This window comes from Sphaerodactylus townsendi, linkage group LG07, assembly GCF_021028975.2.
Source record: "Sphaerodactylus townsendi isolate TG3544 linkage group LG07, MPM_Stown_v2.3, whole genome shotgun sequence".
In the NCBI taxonomy this organism is placed as follows: Eukaryota; Metazoa; Chordata; class Lepidosauria; order Squamata; family Sphaerodactylidae; genus Sphaerodactylus; species Sphaerodactylus townsendi.
In genome coordinates, this window is record NC_059431.1 from 22023919 (window position 1) to 22044320 (window position 20402).

Genomic DNA, 20402 nt, shown 5'->3' on the forward strand with positions numbered 1-20402 from the left:
GGCTGCTATGTCAGACTGCACAGGGAGGCCATTAAAATGACAACTTTCACAAGAAGGAAGAGACTATGGGAATTAACAAAGCTTGGCTTCCAGTACTTAAAAACACCAGAATCAAAGACCAAGGGCATGCTAAATTCATGGACAATGAACCCCACCCAGACACAGAATTTGCATTCACCAATACTACTGCTGCTGCTGCAGGGAATGCCAATGCGACTACAAATGTAAATGGACTGATAACCCCACCGGCAATACAAGGCACTCTACCACACCTTTGCATAGCAAGTTCCACCCAAACACTTACTGATTGGTTCCCCACCCTGGAACATGGACAATATATACCCCACTAAACATTCCCTTCTCACCAGACACAGTGTGTAACAGACTTCTCTCTGTGATTCACCTCTGAAGATGCCAGCCACAGATGCAGGTGAAATGTTAGGAACAAGATCTACCAGACCACGGCCACACAGCCCAGAAAACCCACCACAATCAGTAAAATGAGTTCCCAGATATCTGGGGATAAAATGTAGATGACTGGGGAAGGCAGTGGCAAATCAGCCTGTGAACATAATCTGTCTAGTAATAAGCATTGTAATGTGATGTCACCACCGAGTTCTTGCACAGGGAACTACTGTTACTTTTAAATTAAAGGCCACGCTGGAACCTGGCATGGTGTAATCATGTCTCTTTAGGATCTGGAGGACCCAGGTTCAAATCTCTCACCATGCTATGGAAGACTGCTAGCTGACCTTGGACAAGCACCCATTCTTAGCCTAACCTATGCCACTGTGTCAGAATAAAATGGAGGAAAGGAGAACAATGTAGAATCATCGAATTGGAAGAGACCACAAGGCCCATCAAGTCCAACCCCCTGCCATGCGGGAATATACAATGAAAGCACTCCTTACAGACCGCCATCCAACCTCTGTATAAAAACCTCCAAAGAAGGAGACACTACCACTCCCCCGAGACAGTGTATTCCGAACAGCACTTACTGTCAGGAAGTTCCTCCTAATGTTTAGGTGGAATCTCCTTTCTAGCGCCTTGAATCCATTGCTCCTTGTCCTACTCTCTGGGATTGGAAAACAAGCTTGCTCCCTCTTCAAAATGACATCCTTTCAAATAGTTAAACATGGCTATCATATTACCCCTTAACCTTCTCTTCTCCAGGCTGAACATACCTCGCTCCCTAAGCCACTCCTCATAGGGCAAGGAATCCAGACTTTTAACCATTTTGCTCCTCTTCCTCTGGACCCGTTCCAGCTTGTCAGTATCCTTCTTGAATTGCGGTGCCCAGAACTGGACACAGCATTCCAGCTGAGGTTTGACCAATGCAAAATAGAGTGGCACTATCACATCCCTCATTATGGACACTATATTCCTATTGATGCAGCCCAGAATTGCATTGGGTTTCTTGGCTGCTGCATCACACTGCTGACTCATGTTCAGTATGTGGTCTATTAAGACTCCCAGATCCCTTTCACAGGTACTGATGTCACCAGAGGCATACTGTGGGAAAATGACGCCTGGAGACATCTGTTCTCCAGGCACCTACCTTCTATGCCTGGGGCAGGGCCCACCCTCAGGCCCCACCTCCAAGCCCCACCCCTCCTAGGTGCCGACTCTGAGCTGGCAGCCGGCAGTCCCTTCTGCCCTCCCCCTCTAGGGAGGACCGAAGCAACTGGAAGATTCCATGCCGGGGCCTTTGCTTTTATAAGCTTGAGGGTGGGGCACCATTCACAGGCTCCACCCCTAATGGGCTAAACTAATTAGTTTATGGGGGTTACGTAAGCAGAAAGCACAATGGGGAGCAGGATGGGCTCAAGCCCAGCGTATTTGCATTCAGCTGCGTAGGTCTCACAATGCGCCATACCTGGTTTTATTTGGTTCTATTTTAGTTGGTTTTCATGAACGGATGGCGGTGGTTCTTTCTACGTTGTTCTCTAAAATAATCTTTACTTCTAAAAATTCTGAGAATTATTATCAAAATAATATTCTATTTAAGTTGATCCTGTGGAAAAAACTGATTTCCCGTTGTGGTTTTTTTTCAGTCACCAGATCAAGTCCCTGCAATATAGCAGCACGGGGGATGTAATTCTAGTGGTTTCCGGTAACTCTCAAGCGAAGGTCCTTGACCGAGATGGTTTCCCTGTAATGGAGTGTGTCAAAGGAGACCAGTATATTGTGGACATGGCGAACACCAAGGTAAGCAAGGGAGTACTTTGCGGGAGGAGGAGTGTCACTGTAGGTACCTTTTCCTGCTTGTAACAATAGCTGAAAATAGACAGCTGGTTTGTGTTTTTTTTTTCAGGAGTAATGTCTATTCAGTGCGATAACCTGCGTAGTGCTGGAACATCATCCATATGCAGTTCAGAGGAAACATAGGACTGGCCCTGAAAATTATGGCTTTGTATTGAGTTCTTCCCACTCTGTAACATGTACCCTGTTTCCCCGAAAATAAGACAGTGTCTTATATTAATTTTTGCTCCCAAAGATGCGTAAAGCAAGGCAGGGGATGGCTTATTTTTCCATTCCTACTGCATGCTCTGGTCGATGGGCATGCTTCCAAACAAAAACTTTGTCACATCTTACTTTCAAGGGATGCTTTTCTTTATATTTTCACTTCACTTCCAGCAAAACCCCTCTACTACATATCTTATTTTTCAGGGGATGTGCTTATTTTTTTACAGGAGAAAACAGGAGTAATCCAAACATAACCTCTGCCGACCCGCGGATATCCTTCACATGTTGCGTTTCCTTGCCTTGGCAGATCTTCGAGAAGATGTCAAACACTCATATGGTTTACACCAGGGGTTCTCCACATGGGACCCCTGGATGCCATGGAACCCACTGAGGTTATGTGGCACCTGCCAAGTGTGTTCAGAAAGTGGGTGGGTCCAAGTGGGGCTCCTGACCAGCATGGTTTCTGATTGGCCATTGAAGTCCCAATTGAAGAAGAGTTTGGATTTTATACCTACCTTTTTCCTCTTGTAAGGAGTCTCCAAGCAGCTTACAAACTCCTTCCCTTCCTCTCCCCGCAACAGATACCTTGTGAGGTAAGTGGAGCTGAGAGAGTTCTGAGAAAACTGTGACTAAGTCAAGCTCACTCAGCACGCTTCATACGTAGGAGTGGGGAAACAAATCCAGCTCACCAAATGAGGGCCTGCGGCTTATGTGGAGAAGTGAAGAATCAAACCTGGTTCTTCAGATCAGAGTCAACCACTTTTAACCACTACACCACGCTGTCAGTTACATTCCCTCTCTCTTTCCCCATGTATTTCAAAATTACCCATCTTTTGTCCTTCTCGTCAACTTCTGGGTATTTGCATTGCTGTCTCTCCTGTGACAGCCATTCTGTGGTTGTGCCCAGTACCCTGTGGCAGAATTCTGAAGGTGCCCATAGGATCAGACAAGTTGGGAACCCTTGCTTGACATATTACAGACTGGGAGTCGGGTGATGCAATTTTTAGAGGCAGCCCTGTGTTTGTTGTAAAATGCAGTTGTCTGAGGACAACTTCATTTTACAGCAAACCCAGGACTGCCTCTAAAAACTCAGGCTATGCCTAAGGCAGCCTGGTGTGATACTGCTCACGATCCAATGTTATCTGCACACTTTGGCTAAGTATATGCAGTTTGAGTTTCTTGGTAGCCAGTGTGGTGTAGTGGTTAAGAGGAGGTGGATTCTAATCTGGAGAACCGGGTTTGATTTCCCACTCCTCCACCTGAGTGGTAGAGGCTTATCTGATGAACCAGATGTGTTTCCGCACTCCTACATTCCAGCTGGGTGACCTTGGGCTAGTCACAGTTCTTTGGAACTCTCTCGGCCCCACTTACCTTACAAGGTGTCTGTTGTGGGGTGAGGAAGGGAAAGGAGCTTGTTAGCCACCTTGAGTCTCCTTACAGGAGGGAAAGATGGGGTATAAATCCAAACTCCTCCTCCTTCATTTTGCTACAAGGGCCTAGCTCTAGGAAGGAGCACATTGCTTTATTTCATGCGCAGAAGCTAATGGAGGAGCTCTGAGATCTCGGCTCCATGGAAGAACTAGAATTGCCCTCAAAGAATGAGGCCATTGAGATATCTTTGTGTTGTAGTCCTGTCAGTCATAGAGGATGAACGGTGACTGCTTATATATCGTTAAAGATAATAACTGACATTCAGTGGCAGCATGGTCTTTTGCAACTGGTGAGACAGTCTCTAGAAAGAACACTTTTACAACATTTTTCCAGATAATTAAGTTTATAGAAATCCAATTCATTGTTGCCATTCATGTCCATGAGATGTTGTGTTTTTTTTGGCTTAGCGAAATGTATATAGGAAACCATTTAAACTGAACAGTTGTTATTACTTCCTTATTGCAAAATAACGGTGGCAGTCTTCTTTATAAACACGTCAAATATCATTGCAGTCAAAGGGCAATGGGAGTTATAATTATGCCCTGTTAAATACTTGATACCTGTCACCTGGTAATAGATAAGCTTCTTCAACATTCACCATAGCAACTTGCAACCAGTTGAAATGTCTTTGTTAGTTTGACAGGCTAACTTTGAAAGGATAATGGAATACATGGTGGAAACTTTCATTCAGTTTAGCTAAATATTAACCAAGTAAAATATAATATATCATAAGGGAATTGGGAAAAGACAACTCCTTTTTCAAATTATTCCTTTTTTCTAAAAATCTTTAGTTTGTTGTAGAGGAACTGTAACTTCTGTGGACATGTGAAGGTGAGCCTGAAGGTACAACTAGGAACAAGCGAGTTGAGGATCCTTAAACCTAAGATGGGAGTCATAATCTTGGGCCAAAATATTCCTGCTTTCAGGAAACAGCCGTGGCTCTGTGATAGAGTGGCTGCTTGGTCGGCGGAAGGTCCCGGTTCAAATCTTGAGCATCTCCAGCCAAAATGATCAAGCAGTGGGTGATATAAAAAAACCTCTGCTTAGAAATCCTTGGTAATTAATATGACTTTATGAGATCATCATGGTGTAGTGGTTTAGAGTGCGAGACTCTAATCTGGAGAGTCGGGTTTGATTCTCCACTCCTTCACATGAGCAGCAGACTCTTATCTGGTGAACTGGATTTGTTTCCCTGCCCCTACACATGAAGCCTTCTGGGTGACCTTGAGCCAATGACATTCTGTCAGACCCACCTACTTCTCAAAGGCCCTGTTGTGTGGGGGGGAGGCAATTGTAAGCCATTTTGAGACTCCTTACGTTAGAGAAAAACGGGGTATGAAAACCAACTCTTCATCACCTTCTTCATCTTAGTTCTCCTGTGTGTGTATTCTCATTGAATGTGTTTTTGTAACATTTATAGTAACTTGAGACCTTGGAGAGCTGTTGCCAATCAGAGCAGGCAACCTGAAGGCGGCTTCATGTGTTCTTCATGAAGCAATCATTGGGAATTCATCCATGTAGTTAACAGATGCACTTGTGGACTGAGATATCCAAAAGTGAAGAGAGCAAATCGATGGTTCTGTTGAACTGTTGGTTGATAAAGCGCTTATCATTTTGTTATTTTTCCCAGGGGCACACAGCAATGCTTAATTCAGGCTGTTGGCATCCCAAAATAAAGGAGGAGTTTTTGACGTGTTCCAATGACGGGTGAGTGTTGTTGCGAGAAGGCATTAGAAGGCATTTCTGTTTTCATTTTTTCTGCTTGTTCTCGTTGCCAAATGTAGCACAAAAGGCTAACGGGTGTCTAATGAGTTTTACTGCGGCAAATCACTGTTTGCCGTTGTATCTGAATCTGGTAAACTGAAGGTTATATAGAACGTTGGCATATTCAAAAATAATGGCAGACTAGTTAGTCACTGTGGGAGTGGGTCTTGGGTTCTCTGAAATCTTCTGTGTAGATGTAAGGTAATCATTTCCACGTTTGTAACAAACTGTAGTCTGTGCCACATCATGGCTGCTGTTCTGCTTCTATAGAGTGCTGCATCTTAGAGACCCAAGTGCTAAACAGATTGAAAATGAACACACAATGAAGCTTCTTTAATGGTTCGGACACTGACATCATGGTTTGGTATATGATGAGCCAGATACTTGTGGACAGCAGAACAGCCATGATGGTCAGCAGCCTGGAGCAAGGCAGGTTAAGGGACAAAATTGCTGATCAGACCCTCATGTGTAGAACAGGAAGGAGGAGCAAGCTCAACTCCTGGCACTTCTGTGACAAGGAGAGCCAGTGTGGTGTAGTGGTTAAGAGCAGGTGCACTCTAATCTGGAGGAACCGAGTTTGATTCCCTGCTCTGCCACTTGAGCTGTGGAAGCTTATCTGGTGAGCTAGATTAGCTTGTTCACTCCAGCACATGCCAGCTGGGTGACCTTGGACTAGTCACAGTTCTTCAGAGCTCTCCCAGACCCATCTATCTCACAGAGTGTTTGTTGAAAGGGAGGAGGGGAAAGGAGTTTGTAAGCCCCCTTGAGTTTCCTTACAGAAAGGAGGAATAGAAATCCTCCTCCTTCTTCTCTTCCTCTTCCTCTTCCTCTTCTTCTTCCTCCTCCTCCTCCTCCTCCTTCTTCTTCTTCTTCATCATCATCACTCTATTCCAACCCCTGCAAGCCACACAGCTGTTCCTCCATTCAGGTCCCCAAATCCCCTGATTGATATCTCAGAGATCAGGAAGAATTGCAGCAATCGAGAAAATGCTGGAGAGAGAAATCTTCTGTACACAGAGTGGAAGGATACTGGGCAGTTGCATTAAAAAAGAAACTATTGGTCTTTTTGAAGGTTTTTTCTCGTGTGTTAGATGTTAAAGCTTTTCTCTGAGCTTTCTGGTAGAATCTGGAAATTCTTAAACACCCCAATAACTAAGATTAGCTATAATATCAATATCTGTTTTCTAGGGATACGAGTTATAAAGTATTTTGCCAGAACATAATTTGTTAAAAGCTTTGAAGTTTTTACTCTGTGAAACACTTTTGGGACTGTGAAAAAATAAGACATTTTCTATTCCAGACTTCCTAGTTTTCTCTTTGTAAACATGTGTTTCGTAGTTATACCAAATATGGATGCAGCGATTCCATGCTGAAACTGCTGTCCTGATCAAGTGACTAAAACTCATGTCAGCAGAGGTATAAATGGATGTCTAATTATGTTCCCATAGATACCAAAATTACCTTACTTAATAAGAAAAGTATTTGGAACGATCTCACTGCTAGCAGCAAGTGTCTCTTGTGGGTTCACATACCATTTTAAAGTTCAAAATTGGGACTCAAGGTGCAGTAGATGTAACACTATAGCAGAGCTTTTATAGATTAACGAGAGTCGTTTGTCAAGTTTGACAGAGCTACTTTTCATACTAATTGGAGTGAAACCTTCTCCCTGAAAGTTTCTCTTCACAGAATTAGCTGTGTTCTTCAGAGGGATTTGTATATGCTCTGATGGAAGAAAGCATATACAGAAGTTCTGTGGGAGACTGTCTTCTAAGTGATCATTTGACAGCCAAATTAATATGTTTGTACAGAAAGAGAGAGAGTCGGTATCTGGATAGCCCCTTGTGTAAACAGAAGATGCTTTTGCACAACGAAGGGTTTTCCCCCCCAAAATTTTGCAGATTCCTTTCTCTCTACCCCGTTCAGGATAAAGATGAGGAGATTTGTGAATTCATCTGCCCTTTCTTGACCGTCTTTGTTCTAGAGCCAGTGTGGTGTAGTGGTTAAGAGCAGGTGGATTCTAATCTGGAGAACCGGGTTTGATTCCCCACTTCCCACCCGAGTGGCGGAGGCTTCTCTGGTGAACCACATGTTTTCTGCACTCCTACATTCCTGCTGGGTAACCTTGGGCTAGTCACAGTTCTTTGGGACTCTCTCAGCCCCACCCCACCCCACCCCTCCTCCTTCTCCTCTTCTTCAACTTCTTCTTATTCTTGGCAGCATCAGTGGAGTTACTCTCATTGTTCAATGCAGTAATAAAGGTATAGTTCATATTAAAGGTGTAGTTAACAGCAGAAATTTCTTTTTGGTTCCATTGTGTAAAATGGCATCTGAGCAAAGCGCTCTAAGATTTCTTACAGGCGATTCACATAGTTCCCATTGTGCATAGACAGCCCTTGCGCATGACTCCATACCCCATGCCAAATCATAGAATCATAGAGTTGGAAGAGACCCCAAGGGCCATTGTGCAACCTCCTGCCATGCAGGAACACACCATCAAAGCACTCCTGACATGTGTTCATCCAGCCTCTGTTTAAAAACCTCCAAAGGAGGAGACGCCACCAGTCTCTGAGGCAGTGAATTCCACTGTCGAATTTGCTGCTGCCGAAACACTGGACAGGCCTTTCAGGCAAGAGCGTGCACAGATGCAACCAGGTTTCATGGCATGTGTATAAGTTAGGTATGTGAGAGTCTGAAGCTTTCCCCTGTGCCTCCCACACACATGGAGTCCACCTGGTTCTTTGGCCTGGCCCCTTAGTAATTTGGCTTATTTGTATCGTATCTCTAGAAATACGTGCCCTGACCTGCATTGCCCAGGGTAGCCTGATGTCGTCAGACATCAGAAGCTAAGCAGGGTTAATCCTGGCTAGTACTTGGATGGGAGACCACCAAGGAATGCCAGGCTTGCTGTGCAGAGGAAGGCAATGGCAGACAGCCTCTGTTAGTCTCTTGCCTTGGAAACCCTACCGGTTGCTGTAAGTCAACTGTGACTTGATGGCATAAACAGAAAGATATGGATGGTTTCATTAGGATAGTTGATAGCCTGGCAATGATCACGGTTTTTAGGATATGGCCAATTGCAAGTGAAGTGGCTGTAATAAATCCTATTTAGAATTACTGTGGCATTTACCCACCCGTCTGAAAGCTCCCAGCACTTGCTTCTTCTCAAAGGCAAATTTCTTACCTGCCATATGGACATGTGTCTACATTGTATTGTCGAAGGCTTTCACAGCCGGAATCACTGGGGTGCTGTGTGGTTTCTGGGCTGTATGGCCGTGTTCTAGTAGCATTCTCTCCTGACGTTTCGCCTGCATCTGTGGCTGGCATCTTCAGAGGATCTGATAGTAGGAAAGGAAAGCAAGTGGAGTATATATACCTGTGAGTAACAATGAAGATGGCAAGATAATAGGTGAGGGCATCTGAATAGAAGTAGCCTGGCATGTGAATAACAATGAAGTATCTAGCATGTGAGTAATAATGAAGATAGCAAGATCAGTAGGTGAGGGCATCTGAAAAAAGTAGCCTGGGAACCAAGGGAACAAAGGCCAGGCTACTTCTATTCAGATGCCCTCACCTATTGACCTTGCTATCTTCATTGTTACTCATAGGTATATATACTCCACTTGCTTTCCTTTCCTACTATCATATCCTCTGAAGATGCCAGCCACAGATGCAGGTGAAACGTCAGGAGAGAATGCTGCTAGAACACGGCCATATAGCCCGGAAACCACACATCACCCCTGTGTCTACATTTACTGTCATGTAGTCTTTGAGCCAATAGCAAAGGTAGGCCTGAATGTTTTCATTAATAAATAAATTTTAGCAAATAAAAATGTTTGTGTTACATTGTCACTCAGCCTTCGTCCCCTACAAAGATTTAACTGTTCTGAAAATGTATCCAAGAATCCCATGCCTAGTTTGGTTCCCAGTTTCTTAACCAGCACCCAATGGGTGCATATCCACATTTTATTACTATCTCCTGGAAGGCTTGTGCAACTACCATGTTCTACCACTACAGGGGGAAAGTCATTTACAAAGGTCAATTTTTGAGCTTTGGGTGAAGATATGCTTTTACAGGTTTGCACATTTTTACAACAACTATTCCAGTCTGGTCCCACGTGATCATGTAAGATTGGTTGATACCACTGGTGGTAGACAGTGCTGTCATGTCATGACTGACTCATGGCGACTCCAAAGGATTTGCTAGGCAAGAGACAAACAGAGGTGATTTGCCATTGCCTGCCTCTGTGTAGCAATCTTGGGCTTTCTTGGTAGTGGTCTCTCAGGAGCAGCAGTGGTGTAGTGGTTAAGAGCAGGTGCATTCTAATCTGGAGGAACTGGGTTTGATTCCCCGCTCTTCCGCTTGAGCTGTGGGGGCTTATCTGGGGAATTCAGATTAGACTGTGCGCTCCAACACATGCCAGCTGGGTGACCTTGGGCTAGTCATAGTTCTTCTGAGCTCTCTCAGCCCCATCCACCTCACAGGGTGTTTGTTGTGAGGGCGGGGGGAAGGGCAAGGAGATTGTAAGCCCCTTTGAGTCTTCTTACAGGAGAGGAAGGGGGGAGGATATAAATCCAAACTCTTCTTTTTCTCTTCTTCATCCAACGATTGAACGGGGCCAATTCTGCTTAGCTTTTGACAGCTGGAAGGCCAGGCTACCTTGGGCCATCCAGGTCAGAGTTGATGCCACTAGAGTTTCTTTTTTTAACCAATAACTTGATCATGTTGAAATAGTCTTTGAAGACTATGCTAAGGAATGACGTAGGAGAAGTCTCCAATAACTTTGTTACACAGAGATAGATGTATTGTTTTTAACTGTTTGATTCAATAAACTTATTTTTTTTTAAAAAAAAGAAATAGTCTTTGATTTGGGAAGGGTGAGAAGCCCCTTCCACACATGCAGAATAATTCGAATTCAATCCACTTTCACAATTGTTTGAAAGTGGATTTTGCTATTCCGCACAGCAAAATCCAGCTTCAAAGTGCAATGAGTGTGGATTAAAAGTGCATTATTCTGCATGTGCGGAAGGGGCCCGAGAGTTGCTTTGTGTTTGGCTGTGGGATGAAGCATCGTTCTTTTGGTGTCAGTATTTCATGTTCTTTAAAAAAAATGTTGTGGTGTTTCTAATGTATGCTCTTTCATGTGCTGGCTACTGGGTGGTGCTCAAATGTTCCAAAAGTGTAATGTTTCTCAGAGAGCTAGTCTCTGCAAAATGCTTCTGGTTTCCATCAGCCTTAGGAATACAAATCCCAAGGTTGTTCCCAAACTCTCTTATTTTTCTTGGCACTCTGGTTTCTGAGCAGCTAATAGGAACAAATTCCTCCTTCTGATGTTCGTTTGTTTAATGCGTTTACTACTTTGGCAAATTAGGCGCTATTATTATTACTGTAGCCTATAATCTATGGGAAGTGGTTTTTGTTCTGAAGGAAGCAATCAATTTTACTTGTTTTCAAAATGCTTAAAGGCGGCAACAGAAAAACAAGTGGTAAAGTACCGGTGTGGGAACATAATATTTTAAAGCAGCTGTTACATTCTGATTCTGCTGGATATAAAGTTAGGTAAGGCAGATGCATGATAAAATATGCCTGGCTTTTGAGCAGATGTGTACATGCATGGAAGTTTGCTAATCTAACAGAACAAAACGTGGCCATAAGAATTTGTAGCTCAAATTTGAAAGACTGGGAAATTGTGAAGGTTCTGAATTATTTTCTCTGCAATAATTTTAAATATCCTTGATATTGACAAGCTGGAACAGATCCAGAGGAGGGCTACCAAAATGGTAAAAGGTCTGGAATCCATGCCCTTCGAGGAGAGACTTACGGAGCTGGGTATGTAGTTTGGTGAAGACAAGGTTAAGAGGTGACATGATAGCCATGTTTATTTGAAGGGATGTCATATGGGTGAGGGAGAAAGCTTGTTTTCTTCTGCTCCAGAGACTAGGACTAGGAGTAATGGGTTCAAGGTGAAGGAAAAGAGATGCCACCTAAACATCAGGAAAAATTTCCTGACATCAAGAGCTGTTTGACAGTGGAATGCACTACCTTGGAGTGTGGTGGAGTCTCCTCCTTTGGAGGTTTTTAAAGAGACGCTGGATGGCCATCTGTCAGGAGTGCTTTGATTATGTGTTCCTGCATTGCAGGGGGCTGGACTTGATGGCCCTTGGGGTCTCTTCTAACTCTATGATTCTAAATGGAGGAAAAAATTAAACAGTTGCAATGAATGAGGCATAAAATATTCATCACTGTAGATGGGAGAGACAATGTTTCACTCATATTTTAACTCCAGCTAATTATGATGTATAAATGAATTGCTTTACTTTGAAAAATCCCAGTGGTTTTCTGTCTGGGGGGCCACCTGCCCCTTCCTGCCCCCATGTAGGGAAGAGCAATACACACCTCCCCCCAGCTTGCTTTTCATCCCTCCATCAGGAGGGGTTTTTGTAGTGGGAGGGGCATCGCCTCCCCCTGGATGTTTTGACCTCCCATTCTACCTTAACAAAATGAGATTAGGTTCTTAGTTAGTGGTGTTTCTGATTAGGATATTTTAAAAAACTATTCCTAGGCCATTTCCGCACGGCCATGATCAGGGGGTGCGTCGGCGTACATGAAACTGACGCACCCTCCTGGGACCGTTCACACGAACAGTCCCGGTTGGGGCAGGGAAGACGGCGCAGCCTGCAGTTTGTACCTGTCATTAAAAAATTGTGTTTTGCTCATCGCATCTAAATTTCTATTCGTTACACATACTTTTCTTCCACAGGGCCCAGAAGGCTCTTGTGGTTTTTAGTCGTTTACAGGGACGGACATGCTAACCTTCAACAGTAAAATTATGCTAGGTACTTTCAGCTAGATCAGTGGATCTGAAGATATATGATGCAGAGTAAAGCTAAGTTGATCTAAGCAGTGCCTGGATGGGGCCCCCTCTGGGCCCCCTATATATATTATTGATTTGGATAGAAGAGAAGCAGAATTCAATTGAATTAAGTCCAGAGCTGTTTACCTGGGGCACCCAGTGCTCTCCAGTTTATCGTTGATGGGTTCTACAACCATGTGGCTTCAACCATTCTGCACAATCGAATGAACCCAGACTGTTCAATCCAGCGACATTAAATACAAATTGAGACTAAATTGTTTTCATGCAACAATTGTTTTCATCATTTGTGACACTGTTCTCATGGCTTGACTCTGATGCTGGTTTCAGAACAAAATTTAACTTTTGCTCTTTCATGTGCTTACTTTAATATTAGGCTGAGGTTGAGAACCAAAGTGTCTGTTAAAACTGGTATGTGTACAGCTGTTACAAGTATCCATGTCTGGTCTTTTAACTTAGTATAGTCCTGTTGCTCTTACTTGTGGTTATTTATTATTATTTATTATTCTACTTTTATACCGAAGGGCTCAGGTTAGTGTGAATGGTCCTGGTATTTTGCTTGTAAAATTCCACAGAAATTGGCTGGCTTAGCATGAATTATTTAAAGAAACGAGAAGTAGGCAAACACGGCTAATTTTGTGACCTTGGACTTCAACCGTGGTTGCTGATAGTGAAACGAGGTACAAAGGGTTGATTAATTTTTAGAGTTACCAGCAGGTGGCTCCCTAGTGTTGTAAATGATTGTTCAGGCGCCTTAACGTACCAGTAGTACTCCACAAATTGCTTGGGTCTTACTTCTTTAGGAAATAGCTCTTGTTTACGTATTAAAATCCACTTGCCTTTCTTATAAAGATTGTTATGTAGGGCAGGGAAATTCCATTGTCCTCCTGTCTGTACTCTAAAATGGCTTTCACTAATAAATAAGATGTGCAACTTTTAACCTCACTGTAGTGCAGACCTGGGCATTATACGGCCCGCGGGCCACATCCGGCCCGCCGGATGACCCTGACTGGCCCCCCTGCCGTGCTGGGAAGCGATGCGTCTTTGAAAGCCCCGCAGAAGCCAGTTGCCTTGGCTGCCGACTTCTGCGGGGCTTTCAAAAGCGCCTCGCCCCCCTGCCTTTTGGCCCGGCCCTCCACAATATTTTCTGTTTCTTATGCGGCCCCATGGAAAAAATAATTGCCCACCCCTGCTGTAGTGTATCCCCCCCCCGCCCCCAATAAGGCTTTTCAGAGGATACCAGTGAATTTAGTATCAAAAAGTTTATTTTGTGATAAAAGACTCTCGAGAGCCAGACATCAGCACATCAATAAATGCTCTTCTTCCTGTCCTCTTGATCTTTGGGGGCTACTCCAATGGAGAGTGAGATCGCTGGTATAATAGTGAGTGGGATTGTCAATCAATGCCCACCAGTTATTGAGGATTTTTTTAAGCTGCTTCTCCAGAGATTTGCTCACAATGTCTCACAATGTAAAAACAGTGCAGTACAATTGTAGAAACAACAGAAGAATTAGCCATATTTAAAATGGGGGCAGAGAACAATATGTGTCAGTGTATTGTCAAAGGCTTTCATGGCCGGATTCAACTGGTTCTGGTGGGCTTTCTGGGCTGTGTGGCCATGGTCTGGTGGACCGCCAGACCACGGCCACACAGCCCGGGAAACCCACCGGAACCAATATGTGTCAAGTTGCAACCAACTCATGGCGGCCCCATCCACTGGGCATTCAAGCGAGGGTTGGGCAGAAGCGGTTTGCCATTGCCTTCTTCCAAGTAGCTACCCTGGGCTTCCTCAGTGGTCGCTCATCCGAATCCTAACTGTGGTCAACCCTGCTTAGCTTCCAAGTTCTGACTAGCTCAGACTAATCGGGGCTCTTCAGGCTGCTACTTAAAACAAGCTGGGGCATAAAAACAGCAATTCACAACTTTCAGCAGGCTAAAAATGATAATCCATAGAACAATCCTCAGACTAGAAACTGATAGTAAAAACTACTTTAAAGGCAACAGTAGAACAGTCCTGCTCTGACTTAGAGGCCCCGTGCCACTGTGCCTGCCAAGGTGATTGGGCACTGGTGGCTGCCTGCAGTTTCTGCCTGGCATGTGCTACCCACCTGATTTTCCAACCACCTTGCAAGGGCTTTTCTCTCTGCATGATAACTGCTGCCTCCACCTGGCCCGTGTTAGAATTGCCCACGGGAGGACTGGGACCCCCCTGCTTCACTTCCCAGTTTTGAGGTCTTACGTCACATGGGTAAAAAGTTGTGTTTTGGGGTGTGCCTGCAGGATGGTAAAGTCAATACCAGGGAACCTCTAATTTCCCTCCACCCAGAGGTGGGATCCAGCAGGTTCTCACAGGTTCCCGAGAGTAGGTTACTAATTATTTGTGTGTGCCGAGAGGGGGTTACTAATTGGTGATTTGGCCACCTGATTTTTGCCTTAGTGACGCCCCTCCTCTCAGCAGTAGCGTGCAGAACTTGAAGCAGTCTAGCAGGAGGTTAGCAATCCCGGTATTAATGGCAGCCCTGCGCCTGCGTGCATCTTCAAGCTTTCCGCCCAAGGAGACCCGGCTCACATGCTAGTAACTGCCAAAGGTCCTTGCCACAGCCCACCCCAGGAATGCCCCGCCCCTGGAATGCCCGTCTCCGCCCCCGTTGTGCCCCGCCCAGCCCCATTGGCTCTACGCCACAGTTTGAATCCCACCACCATGGGAACCTGTTACTAAAATTTTTGGATCCCACCACTGCCTCACCTCCCTATTTCCCAGTGCAACATTGAATGTAGTATTGGCTTATCAATACCTATGATGCGCAGGATAAGATTACAGTAGCATGAGGCTCTATTGTTTTGTAGGCAGAGATCAAAAACTATGTGACAATAAAGCAATTTTGGTCAAAATGTATATATTTTTTCATTATCTTAAGATAAATTGGAAATACATTTTGCCCACATATTCACACTTTTTTGAATAAGTAGCAGAAAGGGTTTTTAAAACAACCAAAGGCGCACAATTTTGTAGGTGAAATGTTACATTCACTCTGCAGAGCTTTCATGGAAACTCCTTTACCCAACTGCTGGTCAGAATTGTAGGTAACAAGGTACCTGTTACTAGCTTCCATGGAGTCCAGTTTTATTAGATCGAAAGATGTTTATAGAATCTAACAGTATTCTCCAGCAGTCATCCAAATTTAGCTTACATTAACGTGGATGGTATTCCCGTTATTTTAACCAAACGTCAAGTTTTGTATGTTTTGAAAAAGGGTAATGTGTTTCAATCATTATTTTAATTTGACCTAGTTAACTTCTTACACAATTTAGCTGCTCCTCGCTGAAGAGGAGTTGACCAGAGTCCAGGGCTGGAACGTGGCATTTCCCAAACTTTCCGTCGTGTTATTGTTTAGGATTGGGTCAATAAAATGAATGCCTGTTTCTCAGAAATGGATAAAAGTTTTATTTTAGACACTGCTATTTGAAACGCATTACGAACCTGACAGAAAATAAGGTATGCGGTTACAAAAAAATCCCACAAGCTTTCATGTTAAAACAAAAATGGGAATACAAAATGAACCACCGGGGATTTTTTTGTGTGTTTTGTTATCTGGCTTTTTTCATACCACACATGTGATGACTATTTTTGTGAATAAGCGAGATGGAACTGAGTGATATTAAATTCCCGTACAGCAGGTGTTCTGTGTCCCTAGTCTCTCTAGCTCTCTTCCTCCCCCCCGTCCACTTCAATTCAGAAATAGAATTGCAGCCAACCTTGAAATGTAGCAGTCTTGAGTTTTGCGATTTGTCATCGGAGCCAGTAGTGTGGTTATCTTGCAGCTGGTTTATTGTAGAAAATTCCTGTATGGGATCTGCTGCTTCCCACTCACTAGCTCGCCCGACTTAGCATTCAGCCTTGTTAACATTCTCCAAAAATTCTCCCTCCCCTTTCTTTTAATCTACTACTACTTGCCTCAGGGATGTCTAGAGCCTAGAGTCTTTACTGTTTGGGTTGTGGCATCACTGTTACCTGCTGCAAAATATCTAGATAAGGGTTCCCTGAAAAGCTGCTCGATTGTATGGTGCCCGCTGACACCTTTTCTGGCGCCCACTGCACACTGAAAGACTTACGGGTTCTTGCAATATAAATGTTCTCCCTTCCTGTGTTGGCATCCAAACTGTTAGATATACATTTTGTTGACCCATGACCTGGGGGATGCAAATTCAAATCTTTGCTCAGCCCTAAAGTTTATCATGTGACCCCCGGGCCATTCACTCTCACTCAGTCTAACCTAACTTGCAATAGGCATGGAGAACTGGGTTAGGTCTTTGGGAGGACAGCGTGAAAATTGATAGCTGGTGCTTGAAAAACCCAGTACAACTTACTTCTGGAATCCCTACACCAAAATGATGGACTTTGTCAAACACGCCTCGATCTGTGTTGTTTTCAAAGGAAGCCTGCTGGACTTGGGCCACCTACTGCTGGCTTGGAAGAAAATACTTTACCCTCCAGGTCATTGTATTGGGGAGAGCTCTTAACTATAGCCAACTCCAGAACTACTTTATTGCCACAAAGAAGGCTAATTATTTAGATTGCTTGGGGAAATGGATGTAAAATTTACCCCAATACAGTATCCTCCATGTGTAAACTTGCTGTCAGTTTGTTCATCTCTGCATTCATGGAAATTAGCCGATTCAGTCCCCCATCAGGAGAGTGGTGTTTACTCATTTCTCCATACGGCTTCTTCCATCACGGCTGTAGTGCACAAAAGCTTGGGATGAAAGTTATTAGTCTGAATACCTCCTGCGTCATCGCAGTATTATACAAACATCGTGTGCTTTGCACACAGCTAATGCTGGCCAGACTGTAGCTTTCTGAGCAGCTGGAGTAGCGAGAAAATCATGCCAAGGCCAATACCAGATATTTGAATAAACAGCACATAGTGCTACGGTTTTGCTCACATGCAGAACAGGTCTCCGCAATTCAAAGACCTCTTGCAAAAAAGCACCTCAAAGGGAGGGCAGCAACAGAACCCCACCTGTTTATAAGCAGAAGGTCTCCTTGATTTCATAGATACAAACTTTTATAGATTCTTTGGAAGCAAGCTTGAGCCGGCCTGTTTGGAAGTAATAAGGTACACTCCCAAGAAAATGATCTTAGGATAGCCACCTTTGTTTTCTCCAGAGGCGTAGCTAGGGAAAATGGAGCCCAGTGCAAAATTTGAGTTTTACTTTTACCCAATAATGTTGTTTGTATTTTTAGTGTTTTTTCAGTTTTTGGCCTGCAGGGGGTGCAGGTTTTAGGCTAGCAGCATAAAACTTTTAGGGTATCTTTAGGAGACTGTCCTGATAATACCAGCCAGGTTTGGTGAAGTTTGGTTCAGGGGGTCCAAAGTTATGGACTCTCAAAAGTGTAGCTTCCATCTCCTATTAACTCCCATTGGAAACAATGGGGGATGGGGCACCCCCTTTGGGAGTCCATAACTTCGGACCCCCTGAACCAAACCTCACCTAACTTGGGTGGTATCATCAGGAGAGTCCCCCAAAAACTCCCTGAAATTTTGGTGCTGCTAGCCTAAAAACAGCACCCCCTGCAGGCCAAAAACCAAAAAACACTTAAAAAATACAAAAAACAAACCTGAAATTTTTGCTGCCCCCCCCCCTCGGTGCGAGCCCGGTGCGACGTGCACCCCTGGCCCCCTTGTAGCTATGCCTCTGGTTTTCTCCACTTATTCCCATGTAGCTCAATGATAGCGTGGAATTTTCTTAATTAGAATCTGTGGACCGTGTTTAAATACACTTAGCTCCGCTTTCACCTGGGAGATTCATATGCTGTTTTTTCTCTCCAGTGGCCATCCTAAGTGGTTCACAATAAAAGTTAAATGCTATAAAACAACAAACTCGTACATTTTAACTGCAATTCTTTGGTACTGTTGGGCAGAATAATGCCTGTATGTTTTTGTTTTAAGGAATATAAGCAAAAAGCTGAAAATTCAGAAAAGGGGCCTGGAATATCCATGGAGTGGCCAGATCACTAAAGGCCTTTTGAGGCAGCAGCGCTGAGGCCATAAATAATCTGCAGCTGTAAACCCAAAGCCTTTCTACTCTCCAGGGCCTGAAGTTGCCCAGAATTGAAAGCATGTGTTCTACTACTGAGTTACCACTTCTATAGACTCCTAAACAATACCGGTCTAGTGCTTTGCTTTCCAGAAGGGCACTAGAACAGTGTGAAAGGGAATGTGTTAATATGCTATTAAACATTGGTTTCTAACTTTGAAGGCCTTCTGCATCTGGCTCCTTTTACATTCCATCTCCATCCTTTTTAACTTGCCCATTATGGGACCAGCCTCTCATTCAGATGTACTCAGAGAGCTCCAGCACATGCAGAGCTTTCCCATTCAGTTCCATGGTGGGGAGATTCCAAGTGGATGTGCAGAGGATGTGCAGTTTCCCTGCTGAAACAAATGGGAAAAGTCTTGTGCAAACTGCTAGGAGTTACTGCAATTCTCTAGCTTACTCTATTGGTGAATTAGAAGCAGCCATGTCTCTACACACAGTAATCTTTTCATGGGACGTTCAAGGTTGGTTTTAATTCAGTTCCACTGATTCTAGCAGTTTGCTAAGAAAAGTAAAGCAGTCTGGAGTGTATTTTCTGATCAATTTTAACCTGAGTCCTGGATTCCCAGTGTAATTATTGTATATTGGTAAGCTAATTTTTTTAAAAAAAAATCTGTTGTTTTTAGTAACTGCAAATGCAGGTTTAAAGCATCCGTCCTTCTGATACTGAAACTGAACGAGAAATAGTTAACTTCATTTTTAATATTACATTAACAAATATTCTGGGGAGATATTGGCTTAAAACTGTTAAAACTCAGCGTATGTGTTTCTGCTTTTTATCTCCAACTGTCTTCTTCTGGGTTCATCCTGCATGTTTTAATAATGCACATGGGAACATTTAAAAATATATCTATATATATTCTAGCTCACCCCATAAAAGAATATATAAACTTCTTACTGGAAAGTCGAGTGTTTTAAGTCTTAGAAAAATTGTATTTGTTTTTGTGAATCAGTTGCATTTCACCAAGTTTGGGTTCAGGTTGGCGCATGTTAAGCATAGTTTTTGGTTACTAAAATTGGTGACAATATTTGAAACATGTGCTTCAACCCCATAAACACCCAGATTCCAGCCTTTGCTGTAATTTTTGTGTCAGAACATCACAGTCTCTTAAAATAGGGTTACAGCTTAAGATTTCCTACCACCAAGGAAACTATTTGTCTCTGAAAGGGTCTTACAAATGGAAGATTCTTCACTTGAGGAAACAGAAGCTTAGTGTGGCGTTTTCATGTATATCAGAAAGTTCAAGCTCAGGCACGGCAAAACAAGAAGCATCTCCTTGCTCTTGGTCTAGCGACTCAGAGATTTCTTGTTGAACTGCTGGGCGTTTTTGGAATTGTGAGAACCGATGTTGGGTTCCATAACAAAATGGCTGCTATGGGGAGCTGGCCCCAATCACAAAATGTTGAGAGGTTCCACAATAGAGGCAGTTATTTCCAAAATGGGACACCCTAGACTCCCAGGTGGAATCTTCATCCTTCAGGAGCATCTCTAACTACTGTGATGTGGAGAAAACTTAGGATGGGCTGTTACGTTACAGGAAGAGAGGGTTCGGGGAAGAGCAAGTAGACCCCAGGAAACACATTGTTGGGTGACTTTGCAACTATGGACACTGACATAGTTGGAGACGACCAAAATGTTGGGGCCCACCAACTTAAAAATGGAAGCTAAAATGTTATGGCCTTTCTTAAGGAATCTGATAATTGTGCTATGACCTTCAATCTTTTTATGTTTACCTTTGTTCACCAAATCAAGTTTGTTCGGAAATGTGACAA

At 43.7% G+C, this 20402-nt stretch overlaps 1 protein-coding gene across 1 annotated transcript in view; it reads left to right on the plus strand.

Moving 5' to 3' along the window:
- The window catches only part of WDR70 (WD repeat domain 70), a 122173-nt gene that overhangs the window by 38690 nt on the left and 63081 nt on the right, over positions 1-20402 (plus strand). Inside the window, exons 9-10 of the mRNA XM_048504237.1 lie at positions 2055-2208; positions 5528-5604. Of these exons, the coding sequence (XP_048360194.1) occupies positions 2055-2208; positions 5528-5604 (231 nt within the window). The remainder of the gene's footprint in view (positions 1-2054; positions 2209-5527; positions 5605-20402) is intronic.